At 41.8% G+C, this 26,165-nt stretch overlaps 1 protein-coding gene across 2 annotated transcripts in view; it reads right to left on the reverse strand.

The window, feature by feature from the left end:
- Positions 1 to 26,165, reverse strand: part of NALCN (sodium leak channel, non-selective) — an 897,007-nt gene that overhangs the window by 214,549 nt on the left and 656,293 nt on the right. For both annotated transcript variants that reach the window (XM_082245388.1, XM_082245387.1), the window contains one exon: positions 10,813 to 10,954. In XM_082245388.1, the coding sequence (XP_082101514.1) occupies positions 10,813 to 10,954 (142 nt within the window). The remainder of the gene's footprint in view (positions 1 to 10,812; positions 10,955 to 26,165) is intronic.

Here is a 26,165-nt window from a genome sequence, read left to right on the forward strand (position 1 = left end):
TAGTGATCAATAGATCCAGGATAGCATTCTCTCTAGTAGGGGAATCCACCAACTGCGACATGTAGTTACATGTGTAGTGACACATTAGAAGAGAGTCAGTGTTCCCTGTAGTACTACTGATACCAGAAAGCACTTTTTGACTTTCTATTGCAGGCAAGAAGTCACATACCATCTAGTGAGTGTGACATGTGGTGGAACATTTCTCAAACACACAGTGTGACCTGTTTCACATGGTAGATTCATATGGAATTGCAGTGATCATAATTTTATTAATGGACAGTGTAAATGAGAAGAACTCTATTATAGTGGAGTATTTATTCATCTAAGAAAAGGTTTACACTTGTGATTTATGGTGTTTTAGCGCTGTCTCATTTTATAGTTTCTTTTAGTTCATTCTCTTAATGGTCTAAGGTTATGAGTGGTGGCCCCAGGGCTCTGTTGGGGCCAATGCTGTTTAATGTTTTTATTAATGATATTAAAGATTGAATTAATAGTTCAATGCCAGTGTTTGCTGGTGATACAAAACTTTAAAGCTATTCACTTGAGTGCTAAAAATATGCATGCAAAATACCCATTAGGAAGGGAGTTTCTGGGAAAATCAGTGATGGAAAAGATTCAAGGGTTCTTGTAGATCACATACTTAGCAATAGCATGGAATTCCAATTTGCAGCTAACAAAGCTAGCAGAACACCTGTCCCATGATCCAGCGGTGCACTCACCCCTGCTGTTTTCACACCCTGTCCTCCCTCGACGGCACCGGCATCTCTACTATGGGCACCGGGCTGAAGACTTCAGGAGGCAGGGGGAAGGAGAACCTCCGCTTCCAATCGTCTAAGGTGACTGCATAGGATGTGGGAGCGGGTACCTGTCAAAATCGGGTACCCGCTCCCCCCTCTCCTCCCCAAAAGCTCAGTTTCACAAACAGGAGCCGGGGAGGAGGCCTTAAAGCGAAACTTCCACTTTTGGGTAGAACTTATTTTTAAGCTTTGACTAAAAGCCTGGAAGCTGATTGGTTTCTATGAAGAGCTATTAGGAGAGTGCAACCAGATTTTGCACTCTCCAGTTTTAGTAAATTAACCCCAATGCCACAATTTGAGATTGGACAAATAAAGATTTTATCTTAAACTACATAAAGATTTTTTTATTGAGCAGTAAAAATGTTGAGCTCATTTGCCCTGGTAGTAGTATTCACTGAAGGTGTTGATAAATGTAAAATAATGTAAGCACATTTTAGGGGGGGGGGGGTATTTTTAGTGACTCAAACTCACATACAAACTCACACATAGGTTGAACTGGATGGACCTGTGCCTTTTTACCAACTTAATTTTGAAGCGAATCAAGCCCCACATGGGTTAACTTTTTAAACACAAATGTACTAGATTTACTACTTTCAAAGAAAGGTTTTAAGCTAATTGTATTGCAGAACCACAGATAAAAAACTAGTTAGCACAAAGACACCGTCTAACACCAAATGTTAGTGCTACCTTTTTACATTTATAATAAACATAAAAATAACAGGAGAATGTTAACTAATCATTGCAAATTTTGTGCTCATGCTTTTTTAAAATGCTTCTGTATTCAAGGTATTTCATGCAAGCCAACTGATGAGAAGTAATGGTACTTTCATTTATATTCATTTTCCACATCCTTGCATTCATTTACAATTAAAAAACATTCATAGAAGCTTTCATTTGGAGTGTTATGTTGTCAGGAATATGCAATAAATATCTTCTTTTCGTGAGCACCTTTCAATGTTTTTATTATTTTTAGCCTTAAAGTACATTCTAAGAATTTTACTGACAATGTCCTTTTCACATCCCTCCCACACTTCTTCCTTATCAAATTGCTTTACATGATGAGTAATCTTCTTCTGAGTTACCACATAATAGATTCCATTTACACATTACAAGGACTATGAATGAATAAAGATTCTGAAAGGATGGCAAGTAACCTAATCCACTGAGATTATGCATGGCTATAGAAAATATTTCTATTTTCAGTATGCATCATGATTTAGTCATGTAATGCCACTTACAGTCCATTCATCGTGTATAATACAGTCACTGCATTGTGTTCGAATTTCTAGGTTAAAGAAAAAAAATATTTAAATAATTTTATTGCACGTAGAATGGATTGGTGGTTTAGCCAGGGAGAGAGTGACATGAAGAGTTCCACTACACAAAGCTTAAAAAACAATAAATAATGTTTAGATAATCCCTGATGTATGAAATTTATGTAAGACCTTTCACTTTCAAATGACAAAGTACAGAGCTTCTTTAAATATGTAAAGCTCCCTGTACCTGTCTTTTTTTTTTTTTACTGTGTCTGCAATTTGCCCCACATGGAGTAAAGCTCAAATCCAGTGTGGCTGCAAAAATAAACTCCGGTGGATACCCCTTTCCCCACTGTTATTTAACTATTTTTTCTCTTCTGTTTTTACAGATGACAGGTTTGATCATTATAACAGTAATACTAATTGCATTTCACTGCTGCAAGACTTGCCAACAGGTCAAAAAAAAAAGCCCATTGTCATTACATTTTTTGTCTAAAGAGTGCATAAAAAATTTATTTTTTAATAATAATTAAAAGAAAGCCTTGTTTGTCTATATATATATATATATATATATATATATATATATATATATATATATATATATACAGTGGGTACGGAAAGTATTCAGACCCCCTTAAATTTTTCACTCTTTGTTATATTGCAGCCATTTGCTAAAATCATTTAAGTTCATTCTTCTTCCTCATGAATGTACACATAGCACCCCATACTGACAGAAAAACACAGAATTGTTGACATTGTTGCAGATTTATTAAAAAAGAAAAACTGAAATATCACATGGTCCTAAGTATTCAGACCCTTTGCTCAGTATTTAGTAGAAGCCCCCTTTTGATCTAATACAGCCAGGAGTCTTTTTGGGAAAGATGCAACAAGTCTTTCACACCTGGATTTGGGGATCCTCTGCCATTCCTCCTTGCAGATCCTCTCCAATTCTGTCAGGTTGGATGGTAAACGTTGGTGGACAGCCATTTTTAGGTCTCTCCAGAGATGCTCAATTGGGTTTAAGTCAGGGCTCTGGCTGGGCCATTCAAGAACAGTCACGGAGTTGTTGTGAAGCCACTCCTTCGTTATTTTAGCTGTGCGCTTAGGGTCATTGTCTTGTTGGAAGGTAAACCTTCGGCCCAGTCTGAGGTCCAGAGCACTCTGGAGAAGGTTTTTGTCCAGGATATCCCTGTACTTGGCCGCATTCATCTTTCCCTCGATTGCAACCAGTCGTCCTGTCCCTGCAGCTGAAAAACACCCCCACAGCATGATGCTGCCACCACCATGCTTCACTGTTGGGACTGTATTGGACAGGTGATGAGCAGTGCCTGGTTTTCTCCACACATACTGCTTAGAATTAAGGCCAAAAAGTTCTATTTTGGTCTCATCAGACCAGAGAATCTTATTTCTCACCATCTTGGAGTCCTTCAGGTATTTTTTAGCAAACTCCATGCGGGCTTTCATGTGTCTTACACTGAGGAGAGGCTTCCGTCGGGCCACTCTGCCATAAAGCCCCGACTGGTGGAGGGCTGCAGTGATGGTTGACTTTCTACAACTTTCTCCCATCTCCTGACTGCATCTCTGGAGCTCAGCCACAGTGATCTTTGGGTTCTTCTTTACCTCTCTCACCAAGGCTCTTCTCCCCCGATAGCTCAGTTTGGCCGGACGGCCAGCTCTAGGAAGGGTTCTGGTCGTCCCAAACGTCTTCCATTTGAGGATTATGGAGGCCACTGTGCTCTTAGGAACCTTAAGTGCAGCAGAAATCTTTTTGTAACCTTGGCCAGATCTGTGCCTTGCCACAATTCTGTCTCTGAGCTCTTCAGGCAGTTCCTTTGACCTCATGATTCTCATTTGCTCTGACATGCATTGTGATCTGGAAGGTCTTATATAGACAGGTGTGTGGCTTTCCTAATCAAGTCCAATCAGTATAATCAAACACAGCTGGACTCAAATGAAGGCGTAGAACCATCTCAAGGATGATCAGAAGAAATGGAAAGCACCTGAGTTAAATATATGAGTGTCACAGCAAAGGGTCTGAATACTTAGGACCATGTGATATTTCAGTTTTTCTTTTTTAATAAATCTGCAACAATGTCAACAATTCTGTGTTTTTCTGTCAGTATGGGGTGCTATGTGTACATTCATGAGGAAGAAGAATGAACCTAAATGATTTTAGCAAATGGCTGCAATATAACAAAGAGTGAAAAATTTAAGGGGGTCTGAATACTTTCCGTACCCACTGTATATATATATATATATATATATATATATATATATATATATATATATATATATATATATATATATATAAAACACATATATATATATAATCTACTGCATATACAGGTCCATAGGAGAAATATAAAAATTGCCATGGTCCATAGGGGGTGTACAGGTGTGAGAGTAGTAAATCCCTTGATGCCAACATACATGCAGCCCCACTGCACTGGACTTTTTTGCGTGGGGTTGCATATATGCATATCTCCCTATGTACTGGAAGCGCGCAGCATAGAGGCGGAGGTTTCACCAAGAACCCTGGGCCCTGTACTAATAATTGGGACCCGGAATTTCCGATTCTGGGTTACCAGAACTCTGTGGTAGCTTCTGATTGGCTACCACAGTGATCAGTCACTGTGAAGCCCACCCTTGTATCTTTCTCCCTCCTTGCAGAGAGAAAAAAAAGTGCATGTAAAAAAAATAATAATTTTCAAATAAAAAAAAATAAATAAAGAAAAAATACCTAGATCACGGCTGGATCTAGGTCAATGCCAGGGTTAGTGTTTGGGTCAAGTAAAGGTCAAAGGTCAAGTTCAGCTTTAAAGGTTAGGGTGAGTATATTTATATATTTTTTTAATTGTTCTAAATTTGCATCAGTGTCAGTTAGTGTCAGTGTGTTTTAAGTGGGACGAAAAAAAGCAAAATGCACACTGTTTCTACCCAGTACAGTCCAGAACAATAAATAGCATGCATATATGTGGTATCGCTGTGATCATCAGGGGCAGGAGAATTTATTTTGGGTTGTTCTTTGGTGGTAAGTTATGGTAATAGCAAGAAATATACAACTAAATTAAAATAAATTATTTTTTGGACTATTTTTGGCCAGTTTTCCTTTGATAAAAAAAAAAAAATAGGAGAAATCCATAACCATTTACTACCAAATAAAAGCCCGATTTGTCAAAAAAAAAAAAAAAACCAAGGTATAATCCCCCTGGATGCGCAAAGTAGTTGTGATATGTACGGTTTTACTAACACATGTCAAAGTTGCAAAATTGTGCTTAGGCATTAACATTTGTTTTACCCTTAGGCGTTAAGGGGTTAGGGAATGTTGTTCTCTGGCTTGGTCCATGCAGGTTCATGTTACCTGTTGTCTACCAATGCATATTTATAAATGGTGGATTGGTGGACTGTTATTTCCCCACTGCTGTTTACAAATGGCATGGGAGAAAACAGCCCAGGCAGCCATTTTGCTAGCCTATTGTTGTGTACATGGCCATCATTAGATGGCTCAGGACACAGTGTACCAAGCTGTTCTGAACCATGTAATCATTGTGATAGCCAATCACAGTGATCATATGTATCTGATTTTTATATATGTAATTGTGACGGGAGTCACTTTGGGCGGGGGGCTTTTGGAACCCAACCTACCTTTGAGAGCTCTGGAAACCCATTTTCCAACTCCCCCCGGGCCCTCTTATGTGTAAGTGACCCTGTATCTATTACAGGCATTTCGTTTTATCCCTGTTATCCTTGGCTCTATATGTGTGGTTTGTGTTGAAAGATGAAGGGGCTCTTTCACTTGGGGCATTAACATTTTATGAACAATCTCCATTAAAAAATATATATAGATAAATATTTCCACCTTTCAGACTGCTAGAATATTGTCTCATAGACCATTGCTATAAAGTATGAGGTGGGGTGGGGGTTGTTAAGTGTTTATTCCTAAGTGGCTGTATCCCAATGTTCTTTTGTTTTTGTCTGCCTTGGAAGAAAACTATTATGGGATGTGTATGTTTATGTGGATTAGCTTAAGGGTTAATTAAATCACTGTCAGCAATTAGTTGCTAGAGAGAAGGGGGGTTGAATGTCTCCAACAGCCCTTCCTAAAGGCTGTCTGGGTGCCTAGTTCCTGAATGAATTATTTGCTAGAGTTTGAATATACATGTGTCATGTGATTAGATGTACAGTTCACCCCATAATATGTCACTCATTATGCAAAGAAGGGGGATTGTCCCCTGAGTGTATATCTCTTTGTACCTGTGTTTCAATAAACGGTTGATGTTTTTTTCGCCACCCTAGACTATGTCTCGACAAGTGAATGAGGGAGCTAAGGTATCTTGGTTTTTGCTTGGACTGGGCAAGGGAAGCATATACAGCAGACATACTCCTCTTGAGTAAGGGGTCCGTCACAACGGTCGCAAGCAGTGGGATAGTGCTTCCTTGCTGTGAACACGTCCAAACCACCATTGGGATCCAAGGTCCAGATAGGAGAAAAGGAGACAGATACCAGCCGCCATGGAAGAGGAATTCGAAAGGAGGTTGCGAGAGATACGGATACCAGTATCAATGCAGGTCCTGCTGGGATGGTATGATTCTGTCTGCCAGCAACTCTGGAAGGCAGGGCTAGCTCACTAGATGTACACTTTACTGCTGATCCATTCATCTAATTTCACTGACATGGGGATTGTTTTAAGCTATTCATGCCCCCCCCCCCATCCTAAACATCTGATCTCCAGCTTGAATTTGACCTGAGTATTAACCATTCACCTCCTTTATCCTGCCGATCTGCATATTAATCCCTTTATCTCCATCCTCCTACTGTATGTACATTCACCTCTTCTTTCTGTGTAAGACCTGTACAATAATGTCTAATCTAGTGCACTATTACCAAACTCCTTGTTTTAAATCCCCAAAATACCTATATGGTTCTTCATTTCCAAAAAATTGTGACAAAAATTAGATTATATTTGGGTGTCTACTTCCCATGAAGGCATCATTTGGGGGATTTTCACATTGTGCTGTTTTTTATTTTATTTTAACAGAATGTAAGGAACACAGTTCCTTTTTTCCAAATTGTTTTCAAGATAGTAATTTTTTTTAAAAAAAACTCAGTATTTTTATTTAACACATTAGGAAAGTGCTTTTCATGTCAAATCATCTAAAAAAATTATATAAAGTTCCAAACTTCGGGTACAGTGTTACATTATGGAGTCAGAAAAATGGCCCGTCATGAAAGGGTATTACAGGCTGATACTCAAGTGGTTAATGATGGCCTAACACTTTATAAGCCCCTTCTCGTTTATTTCCTACAGCTCTGTTTAGCCACAAGGAACAAGAAAAATACCCACTGCTTCTAGGTATAGAGCGCATGTGACTCACCCTTTGATACCATGAGACAAGGCTGGTGTTTGCTGGTTAGTGACTCAGGCACTCAGCAATGGCACATAAATGTAATGAGAGATTCTTCAGCCTAGTGTAATCTCCAACACAGTGCAACTTAGAGCTTTTACAGAGCTTTTTCTTTTTACTCCGAACAAGGCAGACGTAGAATGACAGTAAGGTAAGTATGAACTGCTGGCAGGACCAACATTAAAGCAAGTCTTATTTTTTTTTTTGCCTTAAAAAGGCAAAGCAAAGGATTTGTTAAGTATTTTGTTTTGTTTTGTAACTTAACTTTGCTAACTTTTAATGAATGCCTATGTCTTTAAATCTAGTTTTCTACATTGGGATTTGTATTTAGTATATATTCATAAAAGATAATTTTCTTTCGCTATTTGTTGGAAAATCTCAGTATGATGATGCTAATTCTTTCCTTTTCTACCATGCGTATGCTGCTTCACTTGTCCGCTGAGATACAGGTTAGTGTCTTTGGGGGCTGTTGAATGTTCAATGGATGTGGATGTTTCCGGGGGGGTGCACACGTGGTCGTTGGATCGGGAGCAAACTCTTGCCTGAACATACCAGGGTTCTAGGCATATGAGGTGTACCCACCTCGCCTTCCTTCACTTGGATTTGGAGGCCGTGGGTTCCCCTCTCATCTGGCCCCTTCATACAATTCTTCTTGTGATCGGGTAATTATGACAGGGAGTCCTTGATTCTATCAGGATCTATATCATATGACGAATTATTTTCCATGTTACTTTTGGCACATGTATTAGGCAGTTTGCTCCAACCACAACGTACCGACCCCCTCGTTACTCTTTATAGCCCACCAGGCTTAGTCTATTACAAAGTTTTATCACCTGAAGCTCTTTTCAGATGTTTGTTTTCACCACGTGCTCCAGAGGAAGCTTACTATGTTAAGCGAAACATGTAGGGCAACTGGGATTCAACTTAACATCTGTTTATCCACATTGTACAGACGACCTCTAGAGACGGTCACCATCCCTCTCTATGGCCGCCTTATGAATACAGGTTACTCTGTAATATAGGTGATTGTTGTTACAATTACCATTACCTAGCAGGTTATGTGATTTGCACACTGTTTTGAGGCTTTGCCGCCTTATTTCATTGTATGTAAACTGTATGTTTGTCATTTTATATATTTCTCTTCTGTCTCTGTCGTAAATGTTTTCTTGTGAATTTTTCAATAAAAATATACAATTTTAATACCGGTGCCAATAAAGTCCAAATTCCTTCTCTTCCATTTTCCTATTCCATGATTCAGGATGTGGCACCCCTAATTATCCCCTTTCTTTGCGCCTAGGCACCCTGCGACCTAGGAGCGCATATACAAACTATTCGAGTGGATGTTTCATAGCTGAAACGTTCACTAAGACATTTGGTTGGAACGAGATTATTCATTAGGCGTGAGATTGCACGCATTCCAGTGTGAACTGGCCCTTAGGGTAAAGGATGGGGCATACATGCAGAGCAACAGATAAAATAACTGCAAGTTGTATATAACAAGCTATAACTCACTTTCAGGTCTTTAATCTGTTGCTGTTCAGTTATGTAATTTCACATAACAGAATGTAACAGAGGTGATTCAGCTAAGCTAAATTATATCCTTTACATAGTCCCTGGTAAAAACCCTATAGAAGGGTTTCTCAACCAGTGTGCCGCGGCACGCATATGTAAACAATATTCGCACCACACATGTGAGGTATCACCACATATGTTAGAGCGAGAGAAATAATTCCAGCGCTAGACCTCCTCTTTAACTCTAAACAGGTAACCTGTAAAAACGTTAAAGCGTTGACTATGGAGAATTTCAAGCCCCGTAGTTTGTCACCATTCCACGAGTGTGCGCAATTTTAAAGGGTGACGTGTTAGGTATCTATGTACTCCGCGTAATTTCTGTTATAATGTGTAAAGCATTGTTTTTCAGTGTTATGTCATACAATAGGCATCTCTCCATTATAGATAAATTATATTACTCCCTGACCTACAATCCCAGGGATGATGCAGTTTTCAACTTCAACTACATTCCTATACATGCTTTGGACATGAAGTCAATGAGTGGGCTATTCTCAATGACCAGAAGCAGTCGGGAGCTCAGAACACCAGAGAAAAAAACCTCTTGTTGACTATCAGCAGGATGGGAAGTGAAAAGCATGATTTCTTTCACAAAAAAGGCATAGCATGTTATAAAGGTTTTTATTAAAGAGGCTGTGGCGGTAGAAGTGTATTTTTTGTTTGTTTGATCATGAACTAATCTTTTAGTCACATCATGTCCCATTTGTCCCTGTCTTCCATAGCACCAGTCTTACAATTTCTAAAGGGATTTAAAATATTAGCAAAAGTGTGCGCAATGACTGAATAAGATGAATATAAAATTCTTAGAAAATTGCCTAATAACATTACTGTACAATATACTATATGGAGTACAGCAGTTTGAAAAGGACATTTGGAAAAGGAAGCATGGATGCTTAAAGTTTTCATCCTGCCTATGGCCCCATTTTGTCCTAATGTGACTTCCTTTTTTCTCATCTAAGGAAGGCTGTAGGCTTTAAAGTTTATTTATGCGGTCCCCAGCCCCCTCACTTCACTACACTCAGTCACTGGCATTAAAAATGATCCTTTTTACTCACCTAAAGCTGCAGTCATGGGATGCTCCAGTCCTGAGTTGTGAGTTGTCTATTCTTTTCTTTTTACAGGAGGTGGGGGTCATTCTTCAGTTGTCCACATCACTGTCTGCATGATGAGACTATTCCTTTTGGCAGTCCAGTTGCACTTGTTTAGGATTTGAAAGAAGTAGGGTGACTGCAAAGGGGCTCTAGGGGAGCAGCTGCTGTGGTCACATCTATAGCGCTCAATTAGCAGTCCTCCAAACCCAAAAATGGTGCCAGCGAGGGATCTGGATTTCAGGCTCAAGGGAATGTAACGTGTTTTATAAGGTAAGAAATAAATGTGCAGAATAGGCTAGAAGGGGGTGGAAGGGGGAATTCATTTTTGCTCAGAGATGGGCTTTAATTTACTAATGTGTATGCTGCAGGGAAACTCCTGAACTGCAAGTACTAAATTATTTTTCTGACAGCATCATGTGTTTTTTTTTTTTTTTTAGCACAGTCCTTGTGTCAATATATATTTTTTTATACACCAAACAGTAAAGTGTAATCCAAAGGCAGGAGAAAACACAATAAGAAGAACTCAAAGATAATGTAAAGGCTTTGGAAAAGGTGGAAAGAAGCACGAAAGATATACTACTCTGTTTAGGACATTAATAGTAGAAGGTTATGAACAGCTGAGTCCATAAATGTATTACAAATGAAAGTGCTGCAATGAATAAAGTAAGAATGACATAAAGATCCATAGTTTACCTTCTGGTCAATGTACTTATTCTCTTCAATTCCAGATCGTTTAGAATGATCACAAGAGGAGGATGAAGCTGACGGCAGCCTTCTTAGTAAGCAGCTAGTATCCTGTTGTTGCCGGTCAATAAATTGCTTCATGAAACTTTCTCTAAAAAACATACAAAGTAATAAAAGGGAGCACTGCAATATACCGTTAAGGGTGTTTGTGATGTTTTCTCACATTTGGCACATGTGGGAAGAGAATAGAACAAACAGGATGAATAAAGAGAGTGTTACATACAAGCCATTATAACATTACAAAATGGCATTCATGAACCAGCTGAACTGCAGAAATCAGCTACTGCAGGTAAATGTTAAACAGAGTTTTTTTTAACTTCATCTTTATTTTCATTTTACGTTATACAAGGGACTTCCACCTCCCTGTCCTTGTTCCCTTTAGGATTAAAAATATAAAAAAAACAAAATCAGCTTCCTAGAAATTCACAGTCCCGGGTGCCAGTCCTGGAGTATCAATCCATACTTTCCATATTTTTTCAAATATCTCCCCCCCTCCTTCTCATGTAGGCCAGTTTTTCCCTCAGTATTGTGTTATTAACCCTGCCCAGCCAGTCCATAACAGATGGTGGCTTAACACTTATCCATCTACCTGTAATCACCTTTCTAGCCTGGTAAAGACCTCTCAATACTGCTAAACGCTTTGCCCCAAATCCCACGCTTTGCTCCATAAATACCAGCACACACAGCACTGGGTCTAATCGTAAACATATTCCAAATACTGTGTTTTTCTTTTGCCCATTACTTCTTCACAGTACCTATAAAGTTTGGGACACCTCCAGAGCATATGAATCAAGTCTCTATTTGCAGCCCAACATCTTGGACAAGCTGCATCTGGACTTCTCCCAAACATAAGCAATATTTTAGGTGTATTGTGTGCTCTATGCACAATATAAAACTGCTTGAGCCTTTGGGCTGTTGAAAGAGACACTAGGTCTATTGAGGTTATTTTTTCCTTCCACTGAGCATCCGCTAACTTCCCGACATCTTCTTCCCATTTTATTCTACTAGACAGTAGAGAACCTTTTCCCAATACTTTTAGATGTATCTTTTTCTTTTTCTATAATTCTGAAATCAACCCCTTACGGAAAGTAACCTCTATCAGATTTGCTAATAGGGGGATTCTACACCATTTTAAACCTCCCTCCTTAAATTGGGTTGTAAATGCATGTCTTTACTGCAAGTATTGATAGAAATTTCTATTTGATAACCCAAACTCTTCTTTTAGCTCTTGAAATGTCTTTAATACCCCTGATACATATCTTTGCGAAAGCCTTACCACTCCTTTTTTTTGCCAATTACTAAAACTCTCCAACTTCTCCAACTCAGGCAGGTTCATATTGTCTAAATGTGATTGGTGCGCTTTTCAATGGTGAAAACTTGGTATGTAAATCATAAAAATTAAACACCCAAAGTTAACTAAATATAAACAACAAAAGTTATTAGATTACTAAAATTCAAAAACTCATAAGTAATGCAACAAAGTATCAAAACTGTTCATATCACTATTGAATTAAACAGCAAAAGGTTCAACAATCTAATATGTGAAAAAAAGTCCAAATATGTGAAGAGGTGATATTCCTTCAATAGTGTTAAAAATGTGCAATAAATAATGTGAAGAGTCCAATAATCAATCAATATGGTGATAGTGACTGGATAATCCCTCCACCTGGTGAAATTCCTCCTTACCCGGCGGAAATTAGGTAAGTGCCTTAAGTAAACTCCTGTAGTTATGGTACATAAATATCCATGTGAAACACCTCCAATCGTGCACTGATTCCCCAGGTGCAAAAGCAATGTAAGCCTCTTACCAAATTTAGGAGAAAAAGCAGCTTTACAATCAAGATTTTGAAATGCAGGCGCTCCTCCTGTCTCCTTCAATGAGGGTGAATGGCTATCGGCTCACACAGTGGATCCACAGTGCAATTGCTGGAAGAGGCAGCAGAGGAGCCTCCTATATTTTTTATGTAAACTGTGGACCTACTGTGTGAGCCGATAGCCATTCACCCTCATTGAAGGAGACAATGAGGCGGGGGTCTCTTCAGGGTCCTAACCTGGCACCCCTTTCTCACTTCCCGTGCATGCTAGCCCCTTGTCCACTGACTCTCCACTGGAGTGGTCCCCTTCCTGGGCAGACCCCTGGCAAGCTTCCCGGTACTCATTGACACTGTTTTTCCCTGGGTTGCTCTGTGTTCAGTTCCACTCGTCAGTATCCTGGATCTCCTGGCTCAGCTGTCCGACTGCCTGTGACCACCTTCCTTGCTGACAGGAGGAGAGACAGCCATCACTCTCCTCCTGAGACCTGGCTTCCCGCCCAAAGATACCCTGTCACATGTGCCATTTTATAGCCTATCCCAGGATGCACCACTCTTGTGCCAACCCACTGGGACGGCCACCTGTGTGTTACTGGCTGGATTTCCTCCACTGTCCAACAAGCTCCCCTATTGGATACAGTGGGGATACTCCCTCAGACCAGATAAATCACACTTGGACACATGCAACAGGCAGAACTAACAATCAGTATATACAGTATATAATAATAATAATATAAAACATATTATTAATAATAATTTATAATGACATACATTATAAGGCTGCAAACTCTTGACAACATAGGTGAAACAAATAAACACAGCTTTACGTTTTCATATACTATTTCATAACATGGTTCTATTTTATTCAAAAAATCAAATGTTCTCTTAACTGCATCTATTACCGAATGCGGGCATTGATGATAACATCTCACAGGACAAAAGCCAGTGTTATGTGGGTGAGGGTTAAATATGTTACATTAGTGTGTGGGTGATGAGTATGGATTCTGGCTACTGCAGCAAGTCATGTGCAAAATAGGTAGGAGTTCCTGATCCATAATTGACTTGTCTTATGAAAAGTAATGAACGTACCCTGCACATCATTTCTGCTGTTACATCATAAGTAACCTCTTTATGATTCATAGGTCGTCTAAATTAATTAGTCCATCAGTTCATGATGTGAGATTACTGAAAAAGGATTTCTTACCAAGAATTACAGCCAGATAAAATCATAACAAGATTTAAATACGTTTTTTTGTTAATTAAGGTGTCTTATGATCTTCAAAACCTAGTTTTAATGTGTTACTACTGACATGTACTAAATAGCTGTGTTTCTGCAATTATGTTCTAGATCAGTATAGCTCATTATAATAAGCTATAGGTGTCCTGGGATCTAAACAGGGAGTTTCATTAAATGTTATAATACTGTCCTCCTTAGCGAAGATAGCAGTGGTATTTCTAGCATAGCTGACACCTAAGGGAGATTTTTTTTGACACCCCCCTCCCCATGTTCCTCTACACCAAAAATATCTTTGGTAGTAATCATTAAAATAAATTAGTACTAATATTTACCAGACAAATATGGAGACCATAAGGATTTTGTCTATTTGAAAGTTTTGCTTATAATCTTAAGGTAAAAAACAAATATTATTGAAAGTTTTTTTTTTTTTTTTTTTTTTTTAGTTCTTTTATTAGTTCCGTCATACTCCACTGTCTACAGGCACAGATAAACAGCAATATAAAGACCATAGACACAAAATTGCAGATGTAACACAGCAACTGTAGATATACACAGTCCAGAATCAACTTAGACTCAATAAGCTTGTGATATAGCAGAAGTGGATGTGTTGAAGCAGGGGGTAAGAAGAGAAAGGGAAGACGTGTGGGGACATGACATCTCTATGAGTTGTCTCATGAAAGCCATTGGGACTGCAAAACCAGCATAGGGAGAACAGTCAGGATTAGGGATGGCCTTGCAGTTCGCCCTGCGGTCAGTTTGTGGCGCACTTTGCTCGTTCGCAGCCCGCCGATTTTGCGAACATATGGCGTTGTTTGCGGCAGCCATATTATTTTACATTGGGGAGAACTTTGACCCATGACACAGCCATTAGGTGGGACGGTACAGCCAATTGAGACATTTCAGCACAAGGACATACCCCCTACCTTATAAATAGACCTGACCTGGTGGCCATTTCACATTCTGCTTTTTGTCAGTGGGAGAGGTTGGCTGTGTGCACCAGGGACAGATTGTCAGTGACACAAATCGCTCTGTCAAGGTCCACAAAAGTCCTTTTAAGGGCTGGTATTTGGTATAGGTGTACTATTCTTTGGTGTGCAGTGCACTACATAGGGGTGTAATACACTTATAATATACTTTCTAATATAGAAAGCATATTATAGTAGATTTGTATTGTGCATTGTATAGCATTGTGACTGGTGTGGTGAGCGTTTCTGCAACAATACTACAAACAGCGACAAAAGCACTTTTAAAAAATGATTATAACTGGTGTGATAGACCAGTAGCCCCCCAATACCACAGATTAAAGTGGGGTGTTATCTGAGTATACTTTTTGAAGTGTATTTGTGTCCTGCAAAAATATTGCCTCTTTTGCTGCGTTAACTTTGCTACACACAGTGCCAAACTTACTGGCCAATTTTTTGTACAACTGGTGTGATAAGCCAGTGGCCCCCCAATACCACATATTGAAGTGGGGTGTTATCTGAGTATACTTTTAGAAGTGTATTTGTGTCCTGCAAAAATATTGCCTCTTTTGCTGCATTGGCTCTGCTACACACAGTGCCAAACTTACTGGCCAATTTTTTGTATAACTGGTGTGATAGACCAGTGGCCCCCCAATACCACAGATTGGAGTGGGGTGTTATCTAACAGTATACTTTCATAACAGTGTATTTGTGTCCTGCAAAAATATTGCCTCTTTTGCTGCGTTAACTCTGCTACACACAGTGCCAAACTTACTGGCCAATTTTTTGTACAACTGGTGTGATAGACCAGGCCCCCCCCCCCAATACCACAGATTGAAGTGGGGTGTTTTTTAACAGTATACTTTTATAATAGTGTATTTTAGTCCTGCAAAAATTTGGCCTCTTTTGCTGCGTTAACTGTGCTACACACAGTTACAACAGTTACTGGCAATTTTTTTGTAGAACTGGTGTGATAAACCAGTGCCCCCCCAATACCACAGATTGAAGTGGGGTGTTATATACCTTGTTCCACATATACTGCGCTTCTCTAGATACTTTTGTCACAGGGTAATTTAAATAATGACAGGCAGAGGAAGAGGCATGCCCTTAAGCAATGGGTGGTAGGGGTAGGGCAGGAGCAGTAGGCCGGAGTCAAAGTGTGAAGTTTCAGAAGGTGCGTTCGATTATGTCAAAGGATGCACCAGACTTGGTTGAGTGGCTCACTCAGTCTTCCTCTTATGCACCCTCCTCATCCTCTCTATCTGCACCCTCTTCACTCTCTGCTGTGTGCACCCCCAAAGACACCACCACCAACACCACCACCACCACCATATACCCTCCGCTTGAGTCACTGGAATTATTTTCCGATCCATCACAAGACATTTGCAATGAGCAGCCATTCTTGGCATCGGATCAGGAAGAGGAGGTAGCAACAGCCGCCACTCAGCAGTCTGACAACAGTACCCAGATCAGCCCAAGGAGGTTGGTCCCCGCTGTTGCTGCCTACTCCGAGATCTCGAATGTTAGTGGTGGGGAAGGTGATGTCGATGATGACGTGTCTATGGACGTCACATGGGTGCCCACAAGAGAGGAAGAGGAGTGGAGTTCAGAGGGAGAGAGGGACCAGCAGATAGGGAGGAGAAGCAGGCGGAACTTGCATTGCACAGGAGGGACAAAGCAGACTGCAAATGTATCAGGAGCGAGCCATCAACCATGTACAGTCACATCTGGCGCTCCCAGGACGCCGGTACATTGGTTCCGCAGAGTGGGCTTTTTTAAATGTGTCTGCTGCTGACAATAGTGTTGCCATCTGCAGCCTTTGCAGTCAACGCATAAGTCGCTGTAAGCCCAACACTCACCTAGGGATGACCACCTTAAGAAGGCACCTGGACTCCCATCACCAAGCCCAGTGGGAGCAACACCGTCAGAACCCACAAAGCCACACTCCAGGCTCTCACCGTCCAGCCTCTTCTCCTTCTCCTCTCTCCTCACAATTGTCCTCCACTCCACCTCCCATCATGCCGTCCTCACGTTGTTCTGGAAAAAGGCAGGCTTCCATGGCCCAAATGTTGGAGTGTAAAAAATAATGACGCCGGATAACCCTCTTGCCCAACGTTGGCTTGTCGGAACTGATAGCCCGCCAACTACTGCCATATCAACTGGTGGACTCGGAGGCCTTTTCGGAAATTTGTGGCCATTGGAACACCACAATGGAAGGTCCCAGGCAGGAAATATTTCTCGCAGAAGGGCATTCCAGAGCTGTATGGCCATTTTCAGTGGTAAGTGAATGTATCTCTGGCACAGACACATGGTCTAGCAAACACGGGCAGGGAAGGTACATAAATTTTACTGCCCACTGGGTAAACCTTCTGATGGCCGTCAAGCATGTAAGCCGTGGCACCCGTGTAGATTTGGTTTTACCGCCATGGATTGCATGCAGGCCTGCCTCTTCTTCTCCTCCTCCTACTCCATCCTGTAACGTTCATGCGTTTTTGTTAGTGGATGGATTTACAGCTGCAGAATTATTACACTCAGTAGCCTTGTAGAGAATCTGTTGAACAAACATATCCAACTCTCAGGACTTCATCACCGTGTACAGCCTGTTATATACCATATATATATTAATAGATGTTAATGGAGGGATAGAATATATGAGGATATATAGATGATAGACAGGCTATTGTATGGTGAGCACTAGAAGTAGTATTAGGAGAGTTGCAGGTGATGGTAAAGCAGATAGGTTTTGATGTCAAGTATAGTGCAGATGGTAAGAGGACACAGATGGAGTATACTTAGACAGAGTAACCTAGTGCAAGGATAGTTGAAGGTAGTCCCAAGAGCTAACAGTCTATGCAGATGATAGTGAATAGATAGATACAGATAGTCTTGGTAATTGCAGTAGATGACAGTAGGAGATTGGTTAGTAAGAATCCCCTGCGGGGTACTTATCACTTAGATAGGTTTAGGAGTAACAGTGTCCATTGGAGAGGGGTGATCCCGTAGCGAGATACGGATCACCAGCGAGGTTTCCGGCTTCAGTTCAGCAAGGGAGAAATGTCAGCAGCTCCGACTTCACAGGAGTAGGTGCGGTGAACATGCGGTGAAGGTGAAAACAGCATGCCAGGGGTGATCGGGTGGCGAGACACAGGATCCGAAAACAGGTTCAGGTAGCGAGATACAGGAACGTGTCGAACTGGTAAGCTGACTTCAGACAGCGGGACGCTCCAACCATGGCGGTTGAACGAGCCATGAGTGAGAGCAAACCGGCGATTGAAATAGCCGCTCATAGCGGCGCTCGGCAATGATGTCATCCGGTCTTAAAGGTATATGCGTCCCTTGTTACACAAGATGGGACGCAATTAGGAAAGGAGAAATATGGAGACAAGGGTACCAGAGGTACCAGAACATTACAGTACCCCCCCCTTAAGGCCGGCTCCGGAGGGCCTCTAGAACTGGTTTTTCCGGATATTTCAAGTGGAAATTGCGAATCAGTCTAGGGGCATGTATATCGGAGGTATCCAGCCAGGTGTCATCTTGGGGCCCATAGTTCTTCCATCGTACAAGATACTGGAGTCTTCTTCTATTAAAACGGGAATCCAAAATTTCTTTTATCTCAAATTCTTCTCCGCCCTCCACTTGTACAGGAGGTGGAGGTGAGATAGTAGGCCTTATTCCTTGGTTAGGAACATGGGGCTTCAGTAGAGACACATGGAAGACAGGATGTATCTTGAGGTCTACTGGCAATGTGAGTTGTACTGCAGCTTTTCCAATAAGCTTCTCTATTGGAAAAGGTCCCAGAAATAGAGGTCCAAGTTTTTTACAAGGGATTTTTAGTCTCAGATTTTTTGTAGAAAGCCAAACAAGATCCCCAATGGCATATTGGGGAGAGGGTTTCCTACGGAGGTCGTAGTACTTTTTTTGTTGGCTATGAGCATGGGATATGGTATTGTTGAGTAATCCCAGAGAATCCTTTATCTGGGCAAGATAATCAGATGCCACTGGATTACTTGATGGCAAGATACGTGGAGGAAGGAGTGTGGGATGAAACCCATAATTCAGGTAAAACGGACTTTGCTTAGTAGTGCTATGAGTAGCGTTGTTATAGGCGAATTCCGCCAGCGGGAGGAGATCTGCCCAATCGTCCTGTAGATACGAAGTATAGCAACGCAGGTACTGTTCAATGCACTGGTTAACTCTCTCTGTCTGTCCGTTGGTCTGAGGGTGGTAGGGAGAAGTAAGGTTACGCTCTATTCGCAGTATCTGACATAGAGCTAGCCAAAACTTTGAGATGAATTGTGAACCACGGTCAGACAGCAGTGTTTTTGGAATACCATGTAACTTAAAGACATGTTTCACAAGTAATTCCGCTGTTTGTTTGGATGAAGGTAGTTTTCGGATATTAGTGAAATGTGCCATCTTGGTCAGATGGTCCACTGACACCAAGATGGTGTTGAATCCTTTGGAAGGTGGTAGTTCCACTATGAAGTCTAAGGATACCACTTCCCACGGAACCTGGGGTATCGGTAAACTACAAAGTAACCCCGATGGTTTCGTGTTGTCAATTTTAGACCTTGCACAGATATCACAAGATGAAACGAACTTTTTTACGGTTGTCTTCATGTCTGGCCACCAAAATTGCCTAGTGAGTAGATTGAGAGTTTTAGTCATACCCATATGTCCTGCCATAGGTACATCATGCGACAATTCTAAGATCTTGGTTCGCATAGTAGGGGGTATGTATAATTTATCGTTGTAGTAGAGGAAGCCTTCTGCGTCAGTAGTTAGTTGTGGTGGAGGTGAATCCAATCCTATGCTGTGCAAAATCTCCTCCTTCAGGGAGCGAACGACTCCGATAATACGTTCAAGTGGTATTATAGGAACTGAGGGAACCTCAGTACAATCTTTCTCGGCTAGTCGTGAGAGTGCATCCGCTTTTTTATTTTTGTCTGCGGGCGTGTAAGTCACTAAAAAATTAAATCTCAGAAAGAATAACGACCACCGTACCTGCCGGTGGGAAAGAGTTCTATTAGTCTGAAGGTATTGAAGGTTTTTGTGATCAGTATATATCAGAATTGGCAATTGAGTGCCCTCAAGTAGATGTCGCCAATTCTCTAACGCCAGTTTTATTGCTAATAACTCCTTCTCACCTACTGGGTAGTTCACCTCGGGGCTACTTAATGACTTTGAAAAGAAAGCAACTGGGTGAAGAGGTGAGGTGTTTGTTGGTCGTTGTGAGAGAACTGCTCCTACTGCCATATTAGACGCATCTACCTCCAAGATGTATTGAAGGGATGGGTCTGGATGGCATAGTATGGGGGCAGTAGTAAAGCTTGATTTCAGTAGAGAGAATGCTCCATTTGCTTCTTTTGACCAATTAAATGGTTTCTTCGTGCTTGTAAGTTGTGTGAGAGGTTTCACAATCGCAGAGAAGTTCTTAATGAATTTCCTATAGTAATTAGAGAATCCTAGGAACCTTTGTAATGCTTTGCGAGTGGTTGGCACAGGCCAATCCAGAATGCAGGATATTTTGCTCATGTCCATTTTGATTCCACTTTTAGATATAATATACCCTAGGAATAGTACTTCCTCTTTATGAAACAAACATTTCTTTGATTTAACACATAAGTTATGTGCAAATAGTCTTGACAACACAAGTCTCACATGTTTTATGTGTTCAGGTAAGGAATGAGAATAGATAAGTATATCGTCCAAATATATTACCACACAAACATCAAGCAAGTCTCGGAATATCTCATTTATAAACCGTTGGAAGGCTGCGGGAGCATTACATAGCCCAAATGGCATTACAAGGTACTCAAACAGTCCGTATCTGGTTCTGAATGCCGTCTTCCATTCATCCCCTTTACGGATTCGAATTAAATTATATGCCCCTTTTAGGTCCAATTTTGAAAAGAAAGAAGCCCCACGCACCTGTTCGATAAGTTCAGGAATAAGGGGTAAAGGATAACGATCCTTTATTGTGATGGCATTTAATTGTCTGAAATCGATGATAGGCCTAAGGCTAGAGTCCTTATTGCGGACGAAGAAGAGCCCAGCAGCAGTGGAGGAAGTAGAAGGTCGGATGAATCCTTTTGCCAAGTTCTCATCCAGATACTCCTTAAGATGAGAGAGGATAAACATGTCCGAAAGGCAACTTGCTATTAGGGAGTAAATCGATACAACAATCATAGTATTTGAGCGTTTTTCTCAAGGAAAACCTCCGATAAATCCTGATAACACTTAGGAATAATGTCATCCGGCAGTACAGACAGGATCCTATCATGTGTGGGGAGGTTACACGTCGTCTCACAATAGTGAGAAGAGAAGGCTAACGTTCTTGTTTTCCAATCGATGATTGGTTGATGTATGTGTAACCAGGGAAGTCCCAAAATGATTGGAAAATGTGGTGAAGTTAATACATCAAAGGTGGTGGTCTCCACATGAGACTCGTCAGCAGTTACAAGAAGTGCCTGTGTCTGACTGGTGATAGGACCAGAGGATAAAGGGGTACCGTTAATAAAACTAACGGAGACAGGTTTGGGTTTTGAAACAATAGGTATTTTATTAAGGGAGACAAAACAAATGTCAATGTAGTTTCCACAAGATCCGGTGTCAATCATAGCCTTGGTGGTGATCCTAGTTTGGTCCCACTGCAATGTTAATTGAACAAAAAGATAGGGATTAGAAAAGGAAGTTGTGAGTCCCCCTAGCAAGACATTTGAACACTCACCCTCTTTTCTGCGGACAAGAGGACAGCCGTTTACCAAATGATTCGGGGATGCGCAGTACATGCAAAGATGTTCGGTTTTCCTCCTGGCACGTTCAGAAAGGGTCAGAGGTGGACGTATCATTCCTACTTCCATAGGAGTAGGGTCAGCAGGCAACATCCGAGAAGGACTGGAAAATGGTGAGCCCATCTTCTCAGCCTTCCTTTCTCGTAGTCGTCTGTCAATATTGATACTGGTCTGTATCAGTCCCTCTAGAGTGCCAGGTAAATCTGCTCGGGCGAGCTCGTCTTTAACGGCCTCAGATAGGCCGAGTCTAAACTGCGTTCGCAAAGATGTGTCGTTCCACCCTGAATCAGGGGACCATCTTTTAAAATTCGCCACGAAATCTTCAACAGGTCTCCTTCCTTGTTTTAAGGCCCGTAATTGGGTGTCAGCGGTACTCTGCTTGTTGGGGTCTTCATATAAACTAGCAAGTTGTGCTAGAAATAAGGGATAAGAATTAAGGAGTGGATCATCCTTTTCAAAGAGAGCATCTGCCCAGGCCCGGGATTCACCCGTTAAATAGGAGATGATGGTACAAACCTTAATTTGGTCAGTGGTGTAGGTTAGAGGTTTTAACAAAAAAAACAATCGACATGCGTTTTTAAATTCACGGAATTTGCTCCGATCACCAGAAAACACTATAGGAGGGTTTATCTTAGGCTCACGGGGCTGAGCAGCAGGAGGCTGTGTGAGACGGCCAAGCTGCTGTCTCAAGGTCTGATTTTCATTTTGTACCTCTGTAAGTGCAAGGATCAATGCATCTACTTGCTGTTTTAATTGTAGTACATGAGTGGATAATTCTGCTGAATCCATATTTTTTTTAAAGGCTCGTTCAATCTGTAACGTTCATGCGTTTTTGTTAGTGGATGGATTTACAGCTGCAGAATTATTACACTCAGTAGCCTTGTAGAGAATCTGTTGAACAAACATATCCAACTCTCAGGACTTCATCACCGTGTACAGCCTGTTATATACCATATATATATTAATAGATGTTAATGGAGGGATAGAATATATGAGGATATATAGATGATAGACAGGCTATTGTATGGTGAGCACTAGAAGTAGTATTAGGAGAGTTGCAGGTGATGGTAAAGCAGATAGGTTCTGATGTCAAGTATAGTGCAGATGGTAAGAGGACACAGATGGAGTATACTTAGACAGAGTAACCTAGTGCAAGGATAGTTGAAGGTAGTCCCAAGAGCTAACAGTCTATGCAGATGATAGTGAATAGATAGATACAGATAGTCTTGGTAATTGCAGTAGATGACAGTAGGAGATTGGTTAGTAAGAATCCCATGCGGGGTACTTATCACTTAGATAGGTTTAGGAGTAACAGTGTCCATTGGAGAGGGGTGATCCCGTAGCGAGATACGGATCACCAGCGAGGTTTCCGGCTTCAGTTCAGCAAGGGAGAAATGTCAGCAGCTCCGACTTCACAGGAGTAGGTGCGGTGAACATGCGGTGAAGGTGAAAACAGCATGCCAGGGGTGATCGGGTGGCGAGACACAGGATCCGAAAACAGGTTCAGGTAGCGAGATACAGGAATGTGTCGAACTGGTATGCTGACTTCAGACAGCGGGACGCTCCAACCATGGCGGTTGAACGAGCCATGAGTGAGAGCAAACCGGCGATTGAAATAGCCGCTCATAGCGGCGCTCGGCAATGATGTCATCCGGTCTTAAAGGTATATGCGTCCCTTGTTACACAAGATGGGACGCAATTAGGAGAGGAGAAATATGGAGACAAGGGTACCAGAGGTAGTCAGTGTTGACTACCTCACATTTATAAAAATGAATGAGGCATGGATCTCTGAGGAATTCAACACATGTGACCTGTAGACCATGTTTGATTACAATTCCTCATGACAGGCCACAAATAATCGCCAGACTGCCATCCACCCGCAACAATTCATGGTCCTTGTCTTCGGTAAATACAGCAGCATAAAAGGCATTTCATGTCCATTAAATACCTAATTTTTGTGGCCCTTCATGGCCGACAATTATTTTTTCTGTCAATGCCTAGTGTACCTCCAGCCACAGAATACAACGTTCTTAGCTGTCAGTTACACCCATGTGGGCTAATTTTTGGGGCCTATACTGGCCGGCACTTACTTATTTATCCTGTGAATGCCTAATGTACCTTCAGCCACAGAATACAACATTCTTAGCTGTCAGGTAAACCCATGTGGGCTAATTTTTGGGGCCTATACTGGCCGACACTTCTGTATCCTTTGAATGTCTAATGTACCTTTAGCCACAGAATACAAAGTTCTTAGCTGTCAGATAAACCCATGTGGGCTAATTTTTGGGGCCTATACTGGCCGACACTTACTTATTTATCCTGTGAATGCCTAAAGTACCTTCAGCCACAGAATACAACGTTCTTAGCTGTCAGGTAATCCCATGTGGTCTAATTTGTGGGGCCTATACTCAGGGCCATCTTTAATATAGATTGGACCCTGGGCAAACATTTTCTTGGGCCCCCTGCCCCTGCAATCCCAGTACCCCTTATCACATCACAGCGCCCCGTTACATTACAGCCATTTTCACATCACAGTGCCCATTTACACATCATGGTGCTCCTTTATTACAGTACCCAATTATACTTATCACACTGCTACTTTAGGCTCCATTGACATCTAGGCGACGCGGGTGGAATCACCTCGATTCTGCCTGCGATCTCAAATCTCCGCAAATCATGGGATGCCGTTGTGATCCCCATCACTTTTAAGTTCCCCCCCCGATTGCGGCGCAATTTTGCCATAATTGTCACCCGACTATTTAGGGTAAAATCGCGCAAACAGAATCGCAGTATGCCAAGTGGCAAAAAGAACTTCTTTTGGGCGACAGGCGTACCACAATTCTGTTTGCTTGATTTTACTGTGATTCGTCGGGTGACAATCGTGGCAAAATCGCGCCACAATCGGGTGCCATTAAAAGTGATGAGGATCACAAGGGCATCTAGCGATTTGGGATTGCAGGCAGAATGGCTGTGATTACGCCTGTGATTCGGGACGCCTAGCTGTGAAAGGAGCCTTACAGATTACAGTACCCCTTATCACAAAGCCCCTTTATACATTACAGTGCCCCTTATCAAAGTGCACCAAACTGATAAAAATTGTTATTCAAAGTGTGACAGCGCTGAAAATTGGCCTGGGCAGGAGGGGGGTAAAAGTGCCTGGTACTGATGTGGTTATAACCGAAGAGACCCTGCCAGCGATAATGTGATTTGAGGATTTGAGTCACGCATGCGCAGCTCACATAACATTTAGAGAATGCTCTGTGTGTTTTACGGCTATGTCACCCCCGTGCACATGTGCAGGAGTGATGTCACTGCAGCCTGTCCATTCAAGTGGTCAAAGGTTGAGAACCCAGTAAGAAGACTGGGAGAAGAGAGATGTGCCAAGGACCAAGGGGTGGAATGAAAGACTCAGTTTGCAGGTACATTTGTCATAATGTGCTAGTATGCAGTGCATACTAGTACATGATGACAAACCGGCAGGGGGATCAGAGTTTTTATTTTTTTAAATTACTTTACTACTGCTTTAGGCCTGGTTTACATGTATGCAGATTGGCAGGCCACATTTGCACAGGCACAGCAGCTCATTCATTTAAATGGGCTGTCATACCTGCATTTCCTGCAGAAAAAAAGGTGCATGCATCATTAATTTATAAAATGTAGTGGCCATGAAATTGCTGCTTTTTCACTATGCGACTTACCTGTGGTTCCTGCATACACAAATGCACTGTTTTTTAATGTGTGACCCACGCATCTAAAAATGCAGCATGTTTGCTGGTGCAGGAATTGTAGGGAAATCGCATGGTTCAAATGCAGCGATTTCAAGGCCACGGCATTTTTAAAATGATGCATGCACCTTTTTTCTGCAGGAAATGCAGGCATGGCAGCCCATTCAAATGAATGGGCTTCTGTGCCTGTACAAACCCGCATACATGTCAAACAGGCCTAAAATAAGCCTATCAAGCAGTGAAATAGCCAGGATCAGGGAACCTGACAGGTAAATCACGAACAGGGCTGTGCCAATGCAAAGGAGCAGATTTAGTTACCTTTGCAAGTTAACCAGCATGTGGTTGGTTGCTAGGAGGTCCTAGCAACCAATCATCAGCTGGTTAACATGAAAAGTTAACATTAGTGTGTATGTGTGTGTGTGTGTGTGTGTGGGGGGCAGAGGACACTACTGTGTGTGTGGTGGGGATGGGGGGGGGGGAAGCAGAGGACACTGTGTGAGTGTGGGTGGGGGAGCAGAGGACACTACTGTGTGAGTATGGGGAGGGGGGAGCAGAGGACACTACTGTGTGAGTGTGGGGGGGGGGGAGCAGAAGACACTACTGTGTGAGTGTGGGGGCGGGGGGGGGAGCAGAGGACACTACTGTGCGAGTGTGTGTGGGGGGGAAGCAGAGGACACTACTGTGTGAGTGTGGGGGGGGGGGGGAAGCAGAGGACACTACTGTGTGAGTGTGGGGGAGCAGAGGACACTACTGTGCGAGTGTGGGGGAGCAGA

This window comes from Pelophylax lessonae, assembly GCF_965119305.1.
Source record: "Pelophylax lessonae genome assembly, chromosome: 2".
In the NCBI taxonomy this organism is placed as follows: Eukaryota; Metazoa; Chordata; class Amphibia; order Anura; family Ranidae; genus Pelophylax; species Pelophylax lessonae.